Source organism: Polistes canadensis, unplaced genomic scaffold, assembly GCF_001313835.1.
Source record: "Polistes canadensis isolate GaletaPanama2010 unplaced genomic scaffold, ASM131383v1 scaffold_144, whole genome shotgun sequence".
Lineage (NCBI taxonomy): Eukaryota > Metazoa > Arthropoda > Insecta > Hymenoptera > Vespidae > Polistes > Polistes canadensis.
Window position 1 is genome coordinate 105079 of NW_014569691.1, and position 16422 is coordinate 121500.

General features: G+C 37.1%; 1 protein-coding gene across 14 annotated transcripts in view; it reads right to left on the reverse strand.

The window, feature by feature from the left end:
- LOC106788567 overlaps positions 1–16422 on the reverse strand; it is a 49541-nt gene that overhangs the window by 16552 nt on the left and 16567 nt on the right. For 12 of the 14 annotated variants that reach the window (XR_001381908.1, XM_014751934.1, XM_014751933.1 and 9 more), the window contains exons 2-3: positions 5243–5559; positions 896–1195 (exon numbers count right to left, since the gene is read on the reverse strand). Coding sequence is in view for 13 of the 14 variants with exons in the window: in XM_014751934.1 (XP_014607420.1) it covers positions 896–1195; positions 5243–5520 (578 nt within the window). In the remaining variant the exon portion in view is untranslated. Of the gene's footprint in view, positions 1–895; positions 1196–5242; positions 5560–9737; positions 9758–16422 lie in introns of those variants that run through there. The other 2 variants (XM_014751926.1, XM_014751932.1) reach the window with 2 other exon arrangements.

A 16422-nucleotide genomic window follows, 5' to 3' on the forward strand; every position in this document is an offset into this window, starting at 1 on the left:
TTGGAAAATAGTTCGAATTGCAAACGTGGAATAAATTGTTGAACGATTTAAAGAAAAAGAATAAAATCCTACCTGGGTAAACCAACAAAGAGAGAGAGAGAGAGAAGGAGAGTAAGGAGCGTCGAGTGTAAATTAAAAGTGATGCTTTGAAAAATCTGTTTAAGCTACGCACTGTGGTAGACAGGCCTTTGCTAATTACAAAGAAAACCACTGCAAATTTGTGATAAGCACTTATAACGCATCACCAACACACGGACACACACACAGTAACGCTTGTGACTTAGAAACTACGCCACGTTACTACTTTTTTTTTCTTTTTTCCATTTTAAAAACATATTATAAGTGGGCCAACAACTAAAACATTTCTTTTTCTATCTTATCGACTCGTGTCTCGCATAATTATCAAATTAACTAAGCTGTTGTTATCCATACAACACGTTGCGTATGACCGATTGCATCCACTTTAAATTCACGAGCCGTCGATAATAACGGGATCACAAGTGTGCCGCGGTAAACCGCAATCGGTGATTATACTTTAAACAGAGAGAATAGCAAAATGACTACTTGGACTGTACTAAAAGCGTGACGTCATAGACGTTCCTGATTATTCAAACGATTTTGAAATACGCGCTATATCGTCTATTCGAAATGTTACTTTTCAATCTTTCCCTTCCAATTTTGTTTCTTTTTCCACGAACAAACATCGTCCAAAGAATCATTTGTTGTATATTTTTGTTTTTAAGATCAAGTAGAGAATGTTGAAGAAATTTCAGCAAAGGCAGCAGGATTGCATCAGGGTTGCTTTGTCCCGAGTATTTAAAATAAATAGCACGTTTAGAGAATTATTTGATATAATCTCATTCCGTATAAATAATAAAATTAGATAAAACGTTACCTGGAGTCACGTAATTTGTAGCTACGATCTCCCTTGGCGGAGGTCAAAATATAAACGGGACTCTCCTCGGGTCCGCTGTCCTCTTGCTGGGATTGCGTCTGATGATCGCTACCCGCCAGGCTGCCATATTGAGGTGCATCCTCGGATCGTCCTGATGCCGAGGACGAACTCGAGGATAATGGCTTCTTCGTAGATGTACCGATCGGCAGTTGGCCCTCGGCACCATAACCGGCCACCACGCTCGCCGTCCTACGGGACAGCGAAGCTGATTTTTTTCTGCCATTCGCTCGTTTCCTATACCTACGAACGTAACTTCGAACTCTTAACAATCGTCAATCAAACAACGATCAAATGATTAGCCTGATTTATACAATTTTTCTTTTTTATTTCTTTTTCCTTATCGAGTTAGCATTAACCAACGAGTTATCTTTTACCATCATTGTCACGACACCACGAGAATTATTAGGATGATGATTATTACCATAAAAAAGATTATTTGAATTCATTATTCTCTTCAGAGTTTATGGACTATCTCGGCTATATTCTTTTCCCTCCATCTTCTATTTCTTTTTTTAATTGCTACACTTAACAGCTTTTCAATCAGAAACGAAAGGAAGTACTTTTAACGAGCAATAACACCACTGCCAATTACTTGCTCGATAATGGGCTATCGTTACACGTGCCACGGTAATCGAACGTTCGTGAGAATAACAAGTCCGGCGTTTGTAATGTGGATAGAAAACCATTACATCTTTTTTTTTTATATATCGATTTTCAAATCAATTTGTTGTTCTTCTTCTTTTTCTTTTTCTTACCCTTCCTCTTCTCTCTTCTTTCCACCTCAATTATTTTTCGAAATATTTATCATCCTTTTCTTCGAATCTTTGTTCTTTCTTAAGATTTCCAATTCAGAAGTAAAGATAACTGTGATCTAACTAATCTTCAGAAGAAAAGAACCTACGAGATAATCGGTAAATCTTCACAAACATTATCTTGCCTGTTAAACGTTCTCTAATCTCGTTTATTTATCCGATATCAGTTATTTTAACAGACGAGTATAAGAAACATAGACGAGAGGAAAGCACGTAGAGGATAAGCCAAGAAATTCTTCTAGGTGATTTTTAAGAATACCTGTTTATCTATGTAAATTCATTATAGCAAATTAAAATGTAATACATATTATCGGAGAGATTTAAATATCAACCCTTAACCCTTTCGCTATGAGCGTCGCCTATAGACGTCGTCATCTGCCTGATAGTCTGCTCAACTAAAGACAAACTGAGCTAATTGTGTTTCTTGGCCAAAAACTTGATATAACGGTAACTCGACGACGCTGAATCGAATGGTGCTAATTTTTTTGCCATTGGATCAGGAGATCTTTGAGAAAAACGGTAAAAAAGGGTAAAAAAGCCATATCTTAGAATCTAGGCATTTAATCGAAAAAAGTTTCAAACAAAAGTTGTAGAGAATTGAAAAATACATAAAAAATGTTTTAAGGTGTATCTTCGTATTTGCAAAAATAAGCGAGAAATATTGGTAAAATTGATTTTAAGAGTAGGAGACAAGCCCCGCCTCTTCTTTGGTCTTTACACGCAAGCGAGCTATTGTGCGTTATCTTGGGGTCTCTCGGTTGTGAATGCGAGTGCGAATGAGACAAGAAACCGATATTTCTCTCTTTCTAATTTTTTTCTTCCGCAGCGAGAATTTTTCATTTTTGCGAATACGAAGATACACCTTAAAACATTTTTTATGTATTTTTCAATTCTCTACAACTTTTGTTTGAAACTTTTTTCGATTAAATGCCTAGATTCTAAGATATGGCTTTTTTACCCTTTTTTACCCTTTTTCTCAAAGATCTCCTGATTAAATGGCAAAAAATTAGCACCATTCGATTCAGCGTCGTCGAGTTACCATTATATCAAGTTTTTGGCCAAGAAACACAATTAGCTCAGTTTTTCTTCAGTTGAGCGGAGACCCGCGATTTCACATTTTTCGGCGCAGTGCTCCATTCAGTGCCGCTACTCCGGCGGCACGGTGGTCCGTACAGCGGCGTCACTCCGACGGAGCACACCGCCGTAGCGAAAGGGTTAAGAGAAAAAATCTTAATACATTAGATGACCCAGAAATGGTTTAATCACATTTGCGATCATGTCGATTCCAAATGGGAAATCCGTAAAATTGCGAAAGAAGAATACGAAAAAAAAAGGAAGAAATAATGAAAGGAATGAAAAAAAAAAAATAAGCATATTACTAAAACGGTGTTGGAATACCCTCCTGACCGAAAGGTAGAGTAAGTTAGAGAAAGAGAGAGAGAGAGAGAGAGAGAGAGAGAGAGAGAGAGAGAGAGGAAAAGACATTGATTATTTCTCTCGCGAAGTGACTAAAGGTGGTCGTGCTAAAAGTTCACTCACGTTCATCAGGGACCTGGAACGAGGAGGATTGATGAAAACTTGTTATCGAAGATTGGAGAAAGCGAAATATAACGCGATGGATTCCATAGACTATATGTGGAATTCGTATTCCTCGAGGAAGGGATTCCCTTCCCTTCCCTCCGCGTACATCCCCCTCCCTTATCAAAAAGCGCGTGTAATTTCTAATATTGAAGTGTTCGATACGTAATCTTTCCGATCTGATTTTTTTGAAACAATAAGTAATATTACTTGTACTCGCAATCCGACCTGTTTCTACATTTTTTTCTAGATTTGATTTTTTAGAATTTTGTTTTGCTATATGCGAAGTTCGAAATATCGTAAAAACATTTTTGAAATTTATATTATCGTAGACTATATCGTATCATTGATCGTAGAAAAATGTGGAAACGTTGTTTCACGAAAAGAATTATTTAATATAACGTACGCGTCTTTGGAATTTGAAGAATCCCTTTTTGAATACCAAATGTTTCGAGATTTTGTGGGAATATAAGAAGAAAGAGAAAGAGAAAGAGAGAAAGAGAGAGACATATATGCATGCATATGAATATGAGAAAGAAATGAAAGAAACCGCACAGAGAGAACCGACATTTTGTTCGCTCGGACGAACGCGCGAAATTCGTATCAAAGATCTTTTGAGAACGAGTAAGCGGAATAACGGAGAAAGAAAGAAAGAACGCGTTTCCACGAAAGCGCGTGTCCCGTTTTCCATTGTAATCCAAAAATCCTCGAGCGAAAACAAACGGCGTCGGCTTATCGCCCACCTCCTACAAACATATTTTGCATAATCTCGGTTATGGTAATCGGGCTTTTCAAGTTATTCGCCTGACCGTAATTATTCGTCAATTTTCTAACTTTACCGCGCGTAATTTCTTTTTCCACACTTTAATCATCGTTTTGTATTCCTCATTTCTTTATATATATATATCTCGAAAGTATTTACTTTCGTTAAAATTTGTATCAAATAAATTACGAAGAGAAATTTTCACGAGAGCAAGGCCGTAAATCCGAAATATGGGATACAGGGCCCTGCGTATTTGCGGGTTTCGTAAAACGCAAAAAAATAGGAAAAAAGAAACAAAAAAAAAAGATCAAAAGGTCCCGCAAAATATAGAAACGGGCCTGCACGCGCGTAAATATGTTATGTATATCTCTATGCATATACGTAAATGTATGTATCAAAATAAGTAAACGTACTAAATGGTATTAAAACGAAGAGAGAAAAAAGAAAAAGGTCCGTCATTTTCTCGAAGAGGAGGGAGAAAAATAACGTAGAGTTTTTTGCCGGAGGGTAAACGAGAGAAAACGACGAAAAGAGAATAATGGAAAGATAAAAGGAAGAAAGGATGGATACGATTTGAGAAGGAAGAAGAGGAGACCAACGAGGGATGGAGAAGTAGAAAAAAGACGAATGAACGTAGCAAAAGAAAATAATAAGGGTAGAATTAAAGAGAGAATTACGAACAAGGGAGAGAGAGAGAGAGAGAGAGAGAGAGAGAGAGAGATACGAATTCAATTTCGCGCAGGGCAGTTTCCGATAAGGTGAAATATATATAGAGGAAGAGCCAAAAGTTTTTAGGTTGATTTTAAAAAGAAGAAAAAAGAAAATCAATTAAATATAACTTTTTTCGAGACTTTTTAAAAAGACCAATAACTTCTTTCTTTTTATGTTTTCCAATTTGTAAAACTGCAAGTCTAATTGCGAGCTCGAAAAGTCTCAAAAAAGCAAAAAAACAAAAAAGCAAAAAAGCAAAAAAACATAAAAGGAGTAATGAATTTTTGAAATCGCGTAGCATTTTTGAACCCGCCTAGGGGTACTTTTGGCTCTTCCAACCCGAGTTGTATTTTCTTTCCTTTTTTTCAGCCCTTCTATTTTTGTCGTTTTCTTTCTCTTCCTCCCAATTTGGATATAACTTGCCTGTCGGAGGTGTCGCGCTCAAGGTCGATCATGTCGTCCGATATGGCGGAAAGAAGATTCGAAGAAGGGGTGGTGATGGTGGTGTCGTTAGCAGAGGCAATCGTGACGGTGGAGGACGTGGTGATGGTGGTAACAGAGGCGAGCTCCGTTTGGCAAGGGTTGTCATGCGGCTGGCTGGTCTGCGTGGAGCCCCCCGGGGGCGGGGGTGGGCCGCCCCTAGGCCGGCATTTTGGAAAAAGTCGGTTTAAGTCCGCGTTCTCCAAGATCAGGCTTGTCATCGCCACGTAACGTTCATGTCCCTCAGGAGTATGTCCATTCTGCAATTAACACAAAACTAAATTAATAATCAATAGAAAGACAACACACACACACGTACACACATCCACCGGCGCACGCACAAATAAACAATTTCTGCAATCGTTCTTTGGCAAATATTAAATCTCGCATACCTACGTAAGCACGCATATACAAATAGATATAATATTAATTGATTAATATTTAGCGAATAATATTTAGATAAAAGAAACAAGAAAAAAATAATAAAACCTTCATAAATGTTGTTAGATCACGAGATCTATTTGTTTAATAATTGTTAATTTAATATTTGTTTAGTCATTTATATACACACGTGTATGTACGATATGCATATATTATATTTCTTTGGTTGTTTTCGGTTCATAATTAGTATCCCGCGTAGTTCGTTAAGCGTTAATTCGTTTCTTCGGTTGCCTGGACTTAATCTGTTCCAGCTGGATCAATTGGAGAAGCATCGATGTGGGTGTCGATGGGTGTCGATGGGTGCAAATGGGGGATGTGTCGGTTTAAAGCAAAAAAGGAATCGATACAGTGGATTCAGCGGAAAAGTTGATCCGAGGATAGAGAGAAAGGAACCCGTCCAAATTGGTTATCAATTAAATGCTTTGTCATGTAATTGCTTCGATTCGAGAAATCAAGCGCTTCGCAGAGTGAAAATCCCCCTTGCCCCTTACCCCTTCCCCGTCCCCCTCTCTACCCTCTTATTCACCACCATTTTTATATTCGCTCATCCGTTCGATGAGATAAGAACGATTCTGGATTAAACTCGGATAATTATGGTATTAGACTAATATCTTAATGCGTTGTATCTGCGGATCACAGGGACGAGGATAGAAAATTTAAAAAAAAAGAAAAAAAGAAAGAGGATAATTTCAATAAAGAAAAAAAAACAAAATATGTTCAAAGAAGAGGGAAATATGTGCCAAGAGTAATATATTCGTTCGAGTACAATACTATTGACGAGATATCGAACGAAAACAGAACGAAATACAAGATGAACGAAAGAAACAGAGAGAGAGAGAGAGAGAGAGAGAGAGAGAGAGAAAAGAGAGAGAGAGAGAGAGAGAGAGAGAGAGAGAGAGAACATTTCAAAGACAGCACAAAGCGTTCGACATTAATAAATTCTCCGCTTGCTTTCTTTTTTATCACATCGCAAAGAGCAATTAAAAGTCAACTTTTACGAATACGGACAAATAATAATAAACTTTTTTTCAAAGTATTAGTTGCATTCGTATTTACTTGTTTTAACGTTGTACAATTCCATTATAAGAAGAATGTCTATCGATTTCCTCTCCCCCCTCTTCCCTCCACCATCATACTCCCTCTCGAACTTCTCTTCTCTCTTCTCCTTTTCACTCTATTTTTCCGGAATACTCCGACGAATTTAAATCAACTTTAACTTTATCCTCGGCGTGTTATTTCGAACGAGCCCGACGACGACCACCGACGCTGCTGCTGCTGCTGGTGGTGGTGGTGGTAGTGGTGGTGGTGGTGGTGGTGGTGGTCTCGTTGCAATCGATTCAACTATATGTATTTTTTTGATTCCGAATTCAAAACATTCTTTTAATTTCATTTCAGTTAATCTATTAACAAAACGTTTGAGAATAAATTACTACGCAAAAAAAGAAAGAAAAAATTGATAGATGTGAATAAATCGAAATACAAGATATTATGATAAAAATATAATACGTCACGTAATTCGATGTATAACGATGAAAATTATACAATTTAGACAGGAAGATAATTTTCCAACGATATTATCTTAAAACTGAAGTTCCACTAATGGTGCCTGCTTAGAGAAAAGAACTCGGCTGGTGTAAAGACGCTGGTGTTTGACGATCACTCGACGAGCAATTAGGGTATTATTATTAACTTCGGAAGGACGTCGACGCGTCGAGTGCCATTTCTTTCCGCATATTTTTACGAGAGGGTAGCCGAAAGAAGAAGAAGAAGAAAAAAAATTAAAAGGAGCGGTGGCGTTAGGTGATAAAAAAAAAAGCATGAACGTCGTCGGCGGTTTGAAAGAAGTGACAAAAAATTCTTACGTCGTTCGCTAATGAGGCCGTATACGAGCCTTCTACGTTACGTTACACAACTACACCCAAATCCCAAAGCAAATCCTACCCTGGCTGGAACTTGTCTCTCTCCTCGCACACGTTTCATTTGCGGTGAGCTCGTAAGTGTTACTTCATACGTTGGCCCACCTTCAAAGAGGTTAAAGCAAATAAGAGAGGAAGAGACAGACGGAACTTGGGTACGAGGGACCATCTATCCCTCTCGTCAACAGCTACGGTTTCTCGCGTATCAGTGTTGGCAGCCAATGGTGGTGGTGGTGTTGGTAKCGAAGAAGGGTGGAAACAGTCAGACGGTAATCCACTTGAAGCTGCAGGTGACTTCTGCTCTTCTGAGTTCTCTTCCCATTCGTGTTCCTACTAGGTACCATCACTGTACTCCTTCATCTATCTCTATCTCTCTCGCTTAGTCTTATTCGGAGTTAGGTATGCGAGTTTATTCGGCACACGGGATGGCGAACGTTTCCACTCTCTCTCTTGCGAAATGTTTACTCGTCCGTTCCTATCTTCCTCTTCCTCTCTCACTTTCTGTCTGTTTCCTTAACTGATGTCGGAACCCACCAAGGGAGCATAGTTAATTGTCGGATGATAATTAGTATTATCGTTCTAGACGTATGCGTAACAACATTGAAATCTACGTTCGAGCATGTAATTATTGTATTTGTTACACTTGCTACACATGCTGTCTGCTTCTTCTTTTTTTTCTTATTGATCATTCGATATTATTGTATTTTACATGTTTTTCTTGCGATTAATCTTTCGCTATCATTTTTGAAGAATGTGAACAAGAGAAAAGTAAAGAGAGAATTATTTATAAATTGTTTTTATCGTAACACTTTTATAAAGTTCAAATAGCATAACGCGGAAGCGTTTATAGAGAAACTCGATATTTGCGCATTTTCGATTAGTCATTTAACAGTATTTTGAAAAAGCAACGCCATTAACAATTGATTATTGCAAAACAAGCACACGCAACGTGTCAAACACGTTGATTTTATTCGTTAGCCTTTACAATTGGACTCGAACAACATGCTTGCTTGCCTTGCCTTGCTTGATTGTTTGCTTGCTTGCTTGCTTACTTGTCCGTTTTTTAAATATTTTTAACTTTCGTAGTGTCCAAATGTTAGAACAGATGTTTATCTAAAGATATATATATATATAACAATGTGAAATAATTAATAAAGTAATATTTAGTAATTAGAATTTAAATGACAAACGTTACACGTTGTGTGCAATTAAAATTAAATTGTAAATAAAATTGTTCATTTTTATTTAGAAAAAGTATTGTAATAAATGACATATAGTCGAGCAATTGATGCGACTAAAAGGATCAATTTTATTTCGAAAAAGATTATACGTTTCGTCGGTGATCTTCCGATTTATTGTAACATATTCTCCTACCTATTGTTATCAAATATTTCTCTTCTATATTATATTTATTTTACAAATATATATATATCACTTTGGGGAGGAATATAGAGAAAGAAAAACAAAGATATAAAATCGCCGATGATGACGTTGGTATCGCGAAGCTTACGCACGAACGAATTTCAACACACGAAAATACTCTTTCTCTCTTTCTCTCTCTCTCTCTCTCTCTCTCTCTCTCTCTCTCTCTCTCTCTCTCTCTCTCTCTACATCTCGATAGTCTATCACCTTTTTTTTGTTTGACTTCTTTTTTTTTTTTTTTATACATAAACGCTTTCGTGCCTCGACGATTTCAACGTATGCGAAAAATGCAGGAAATTCGCGTACGAATGAACGAATGAACGAACGAACGAACGAACGAACGAACCCTTGACAATTTATATGCGTTTCTAGAGATTTTCTCGACGATAAAAAGCCCCGGCTAACAACAGGAAGATGAAAAAGAAAGAAAGAAAGAAAGAAATAAAGCAAGCAAACGAAGGTATCTCCTATAACCGCGGTTAATTAAAAAGACGATAAACCGATGATGCGTTTAAAACCAACGGAACGGATATCGTCTTTCGAAACGTCAGAGAAAGAGATTATTAATTTCACTTGTTACTTACTATCATACAGTTATATCTATTATGTATATATATATATATGTGTGTGTGTGTGTGTATGTGTGTTTGAATACTCACCACCGAGCTATTCTGCAAGGAACGAATATTCGTTCGTTCAAATTCTCGAAGATCGTTTCCGGCGGGTAGGATTTCTATTATTAAAATTAGAAATAAAATAATCGACATGAGATATGTGATAGATCAAAATCGAGAGAGTATCTTTTTGAAATTATTTCTTATTAAATATATCTATATAGATTGTAATTAACGGATATTTAATATTTCAAATGTACACTATTCAAAATGATAATTTTTTTTAATTAACATTTCTGATAATAAATAATCGATAATATCTATTAATTTTTGTTCCTGAATTCCATTATTATTCATCCACACGATCCGATAAAAAGAATACAACAAAAATTGCTCAAATATTCAACATTTGAAATCCCATTTTCCCAACATTCGTCTTCTATTTCCTTGCATCAAATATTTAAACAAAAAAGAATAAATATAAATTATATATAAAAATCATTGAAAAGTGAATGGACTCCGTCTGTTAGTTTCTACATCGAGCGATAAAATCTTTTTTGCCATGTCAAGGGAAAATATAAAACATCAGACATGATTATGATCGGATATATCGAGGGAGTAAATGTAATAAAGACAAGAGAGAAAGAGAAAAGTTTTGGGAATAGGAGGGTGGGTGTTTGAGTCACTTGATGACGCGTACGAATTTGCTACCCTTCTATCTTTTTCTCTCTCTCTCTCTCTCTCTCTCTCTCTCTCTCTCTCTCTGTTTCTCATTCGTATGCTGTGTGACTCAGTTCTGAATTACGAGCAACTCGACTAGCCATATATTCATTATCGTATTATGGTCCCCCTTCGATAGATATGAGAGGAAAAGGGAGATATACTGCGTTCGATCGGTTCGTTCTGCGGAAGCACGTATCTTCTGTCAAGGCGATGGCATCGTTTCAACGATCAACTCGTGAAAGACACGTGTATGTATATATATATATATGTGTGTGTGTGATCAGATGAATCTGTGAGACGATTAATACACAACATCTTCTCCTTTCAATGTACCTTGAAACCTGAATATATCGAATGGCATTCGACACTATTCGATATCTATGCTCTACGTCTATATTTCAATATATATATATGTACACGATATACGAATACGGAGAAACAAGGAAATGTAGACCAAACGGTCAGGTGGGGATTAACCGATTCATTTGACCGAGTCACTCGATATTAGAACGTTTAATTAAGAGAATTATTATAGGAGAGCACTAGTTCTAACAATGCACAGAGTTATCGGCTTGCTTCCACAGTCTTGTTACTCTCTAATGACGACAATAATTTACTTGACTTGAATGGATCGTTCTCCTGGTCCTGGCCTACGAGGAAACTAATCCACAATTTCATTTATTATTCGAAATACGAATTGTTCTCGGTTGATTTTTCTAAATTGATTATCCTTATACTATACTTTGTTCTGTTGCTTTAAGAAAAGTGTCATTGATTTTTATAATCAATTTAAGAATTGGAACTGTTGATCAATCCCATCTATACGAGATGTCACGTTTTCACTATACGATCGATTAAACTTCGAGGAAAATGATACAATCGATTAAAGCATTTTTATTTACTATTGTTTCGGTTGTACGTGTACTCTTACGTTCATATTGTTTATCCTATCATTTCTCATAAAAATTTATATTCTCCATCTTCTTCTTTTTCTTATTCTTTCCCTACTTTAAATAGGAGGGAAAAAAATTATTATAGGAATAAAAATAAAAATAGGGGAAAGATAGGAGGGAGAAAAGAAGACAGAGGTCGTTTAGAAGTAACGACTCCTCGTTCGTTCAGTGAAGTAAAGGGCCATCGTTGGAACGTCACGTTGAAATATAATGGACACGCGAATAATTAAAAGTGCACGAGGTCCTTTATTCCGCATTAATGAAAGGAAAATTGCTATGATCTTAAAGTGACAAAAAAAAAAAAAGAAAAAAAGAAAAAAAAGAAAAAAAAACAAAATAAAAAGAGAGAGAGAGAGAGAGAGAGAGAGAGAGAGAGAGAGAAGGAACGAAAGAAAGATAAAGAGAAAAATAAAAATAAAATGAAGGGAAAAGAAAAACGTATATATACGAAGGGTGTGCGCTTCGGGTTTGAGTCTTGTAAGAAAAAGGTCTTTCATTTCCACTGCTCACTCGAGGCCAATTTAATTCTTCGGGAAACCCAGAGACGACGGTAGGGGGCTGGGGGGAGGAGGAGGATGATCAAGAGCAAGTACGCGTTCCTTCCTTCATTCCTTCCTCCACGCTAGTTTTCTCTTTTTACCCTCAGTTTATAACATCGGACAGCAATATTTTCTCGAGAATGGAACGTTCTACGATCCCAACAACGTGTCCCTTTTATACGAACACTACTCCGCCGATTTTATAATTTAAGTTAAAATAACTGAACCTTTAGAGTTATATTAGATATATACTAGGTGAGATCATAGTCGCTTTAATCGTCAAAAATAACTATGAAGAAATGATTTATTTTTGCATTTTTCGTTCGTTCGGTTGAACTCCACAATAACTTCGAGACTATTTTTCAAATATTTGCTAAATTTCTTCTAACTATCTTCGAATGATTGTACGAAATAGAATCGACGAAAGATCGAACTAATCTTCGCGCTCGAATTTTGAAAATAATATTCCTATTGCCACGACTATCGTGTTCAAATTCGAATTAAGGAACGAGTAGTGACCGAGATTAACCTCTCGAGTGCAAAGGGTAAATTTGCATATGACGAAACACAATCAAAAACACGTCAAAGTTCTGAACCGATTGTTCCATTAACCGTTGCTACTCATTTCCCCAAATCTCGTGATTCTGTGAGTTGTGGAGATGCGACAGCGACTTTTATCTCACCCCGTAGATCGTCTCGAGTCTCTTTTCTTTATGACTGCTCTGCGTTTCGCCATTAACATTTTTTAATTAACATTACGTCGGGTAATATGCAATGTACACGCGTGTCTGGGTCTGAATCTTGTGGAAGGTTTTTTTTTTCTTTTACCACGGATTGTAACGTTAATTAATTTTTAAAAATAATGAAAAGTTTAAGTATATTAAACAAAACACGTATTGTATAATTTATTATTATTATTATTTTCAAGCTTTACCCTCCCCCACCCCGGTTAAGAATTTAAAATAATAATAATTTTTTTTCCAACGAAAAAATTTGCGCAACATTAATAAATTTATTAATAAGAAATAAATGATTCTTAATATGAAAAATGTTGAAATTAACAAGTTCATTAAAAATTTTCGAATGAAAAATTTACTATTCTCGTGTTTCCTTTTCCCTTCCCTCCCTGCCTCCTCTCTCTCTCTCTCTCTCTCTCTCTCTCTCTCTCTCTCTCTCTCACTCTCTCTCACTCACTTTGATATTTTCGCTTTTGTTTCCACAAACACGGATTTTCTCGTGCACGTGTATACGCGCATACATGTTTGTTACGTGCTCTCTTTGTGTTCTTGGCTCTCTTCCGTTTTGATCGACACTTCTTTAATTCATCCCTCGAGCATTAAACAACGTCTGACACTTCTGACGATTGAAGAAGAATTTTACTTCGAAAACTCATTGGAGCATAGAAAAAGTACTCAACGGTTTCGAATTACCCTACCACTTTTCAACGATTCTGTTATGTATCCGCCGTGCACGCGTTCGTGGAAGGAGTACTCAACGGACTTCGAATTCGCATAACCGGGGGTGGAGGGGGTTAACTGGGGGTTAACATAAACTTTGAGTTTATTACGTGTACTCGAGGAAAATGCCAGCCGTTAAATTATATTCGTGAAACGCACCGTGAAACACGGTCTTTAAAACGACTTTCGAATGAGAAAGTTAGTGATAAAAGGGTGGACACAATGGTTAGGGTGAGGGAGGGGGGAAGGTTGTGTGATATCGAATGCTATGAATTACAAAACAGAGACACGGACATACGCAATTTAGATTACGATCGTAAATAAAATGGACACCTGATGCGACCATAATTTCTTTTTTTTTCTACCCCTACGCTTGCTTGTTGATTTTCTCTCTCTCTCTCTCTCTCTTTCTCTCTTTTTCTCTCGAAGAAGAAATGTAAAAGAGAGGGTGAGAGTTAAAATCGGTAGGGGGGGAGAAAAAAATAGAATAAAAACGATCGTTAGAAAGATGAACGATTCGTAACAATTGATGGTTGAAAAGTCGGGAAAGCTTCGTGACTCTTGCCAGGCAGTGATTTGATGTAATTTCAAAGCGAACGCAGCACGCTTGAGCGGTCGCGCATACCCACACACACACACACATACACCACCCACTCGCCACGTCGTGTCGTCGTCGTCGTCGTCGGCCGTTTCTCGCGAATGCCAGGTAATTTAGAAGAAAGGAAATTTAACCGAGCGAAATTCGTGCTTCGTAATCTAATAAACCGCTAAAGCTTTTCATCGGATACCCGTTAGAGATCTTTCTTTTTTTCTTCCTAGAGAACACAATTTTATAAAGGGCTTCTTTTTTTACACAACTTATTTATTTATTTATATTTTATATTTTCCTCATTTCCCCCTTTTTTTCTCTCTCTTTCTGGCCAAGCAAAAATTAATGAAATTTCGCGAAAGATTCGGCAATTTGTATTTTTACGTAATCTCGATCGAGCAATTTATCACTTGAAATTCTGCATTGCGTTCCGCATTTACGAAGAAGAAAAATCAATAGAAAAGGTGGCAAAGGAAAAAAGAAATAAAAATGATTAAAAATAAAAATACAAATTAAAGAAGATGTCCGGTAAGCCGTTTAGCCGCGTGTTTACATTTTTACATCTCCGTTAAAAGAAAGATTATTTTCAGCTAGGTGATAGGGGTGTAATAGCTAGCTAGCTAGCTAGCTACCTAGCTGGCTGGCTGACTGGTTGTTGCCGAGGTTAGTAAGAAGCTAAGCGAGCGTGAAAGAATTACACGAGGAAACCCTTTTCCTCGCTACCCCCACCCCAACCCCCCGCCGCATATCGTGCGGAGTGGTAGTGGATGGATATTCGAAGTATACCTTCCAGTAACGTAAAAGAGAAAATAACGGAAAAGAATATACGAGGAGAAAGAGAGAGAGAGAGAGAGAGAGGAAGGACCATATAAATACGTACATTCTTCGTATAGACGGGAGTGGGGGTGGAGAGAGAGGGTAGCTGGTTATGTTAAACTCGACTCAAGATGGCTACCCATGGTCAATTTTTTTTTCTTTTTCTTCTTCCACAACACAACAAAGAACAAAAGAAAATAAAGCAAGATAAAAGACAAATATAAAAGATAATAAGGACGAACGAAATTATTTAAGATGATTCATATTTAACTCTCGGTCGTGAAAAAAGGGAAAAAGAAGATAGGGACGAAAAATAAAAAAAAAAAAAAAAGAAACACGCGCGCGAAGAGAAGAGGAGAAGATCTCTTAAAAGATTCAATGAACATCAGCGAGCAGAAGAAGGAGTCGAGGTCAATGCGCAAGTAAGGAAACTCATTTAATAAAAGAAAAAAATGAGCGTGGTTGCAGCAGGGAGGAGATGGAATAGGGATGGGATGGGGGGGGGGTCGTAAGGAAGGAAAAGGGTAGAAGAAATTTATCTTGGTCGTGCACCAAAAGGGGCTAAAGACTTTACAAATTCGCATGTTCCTGCTGACACGTAAAAGTATACGTGTGTGCTACGTATGCGTGGTGTCTGTGTGTAAGAAAGGGGTGTTAGTTCGAATAGCTCGCAAGTTGTAAATGATTTAAGGGTGCACGAGAACTGGCTACTGGCTTACCTGCCGCTGGCTCTACCTTTCTTCTTCTTCTTCCTTCTTCCTTCTTCAACCACCCAGCCCACCCCTTTTTACCTCGGTGAAACGTTAATACCGTTTTTACACGGTCGAGCGCGCTTAAGCGAAAAAGAAAAAGAGAAAAGTACAAGAAGAAAGAAGAAAAAAACCGCGCGGACGAAGGCCTGCAGCGAGGATGAAAATCCTTGGAAAAAGGTCTCGCGTGTGGAGAGGGGGCAACGGGGGAAAGGGCTACGGACGTTAAAAAAAAAAAAAAGGCCTATAAATTTACGAGGGCGAACTTCGCGAGAGCTATATCGCACCTTCGAAGTCCACTTTGTACTTTGCGATAAGAAACTGTACCAGACACTCTGTATGCATGTAGACACGGGTGGTATACAGGGTGGCCCAAAAGTCCTTAGGTCATTTCTTTTTCGATCTAATTGATTTTCAAATTGTAAAAAAAAAGAAAAGCGCGGAAATTCTCAGGCCGGTAGTTTTATAATTTGAAATATAAACCTTGGCCTGGAAAGTCTCGGTAAAAAGGGTAATTGATTTTTAAAATTACTCAAGAACTTTTGGCCTGACCTGTATATATATGCACAGGTATAGTCGTAGTTGTTTGCGAAGAAATAAGTCTACAATTCTCTTATAATGTCGTTATAATATCAGTGTCGCTGACATTATTTGTTCTAGTCTATATGCCGCGTAATAACTATAAAATAATAATAATTATAATAATAATAATAATAATAATAATAATAATAACAATAATAATAATAGTAATAATAATAACAACAATAATATATGCTGAAAATCTTCAAATAAAAAAATGTAGTAGAAAAATAATTAACGATTGTAATGACGAATAGAAATAATAGAAACTGTGCGCATATAATGTAAATAGGTTAAATATTTTTACGTTAAATAATTTGTTCTT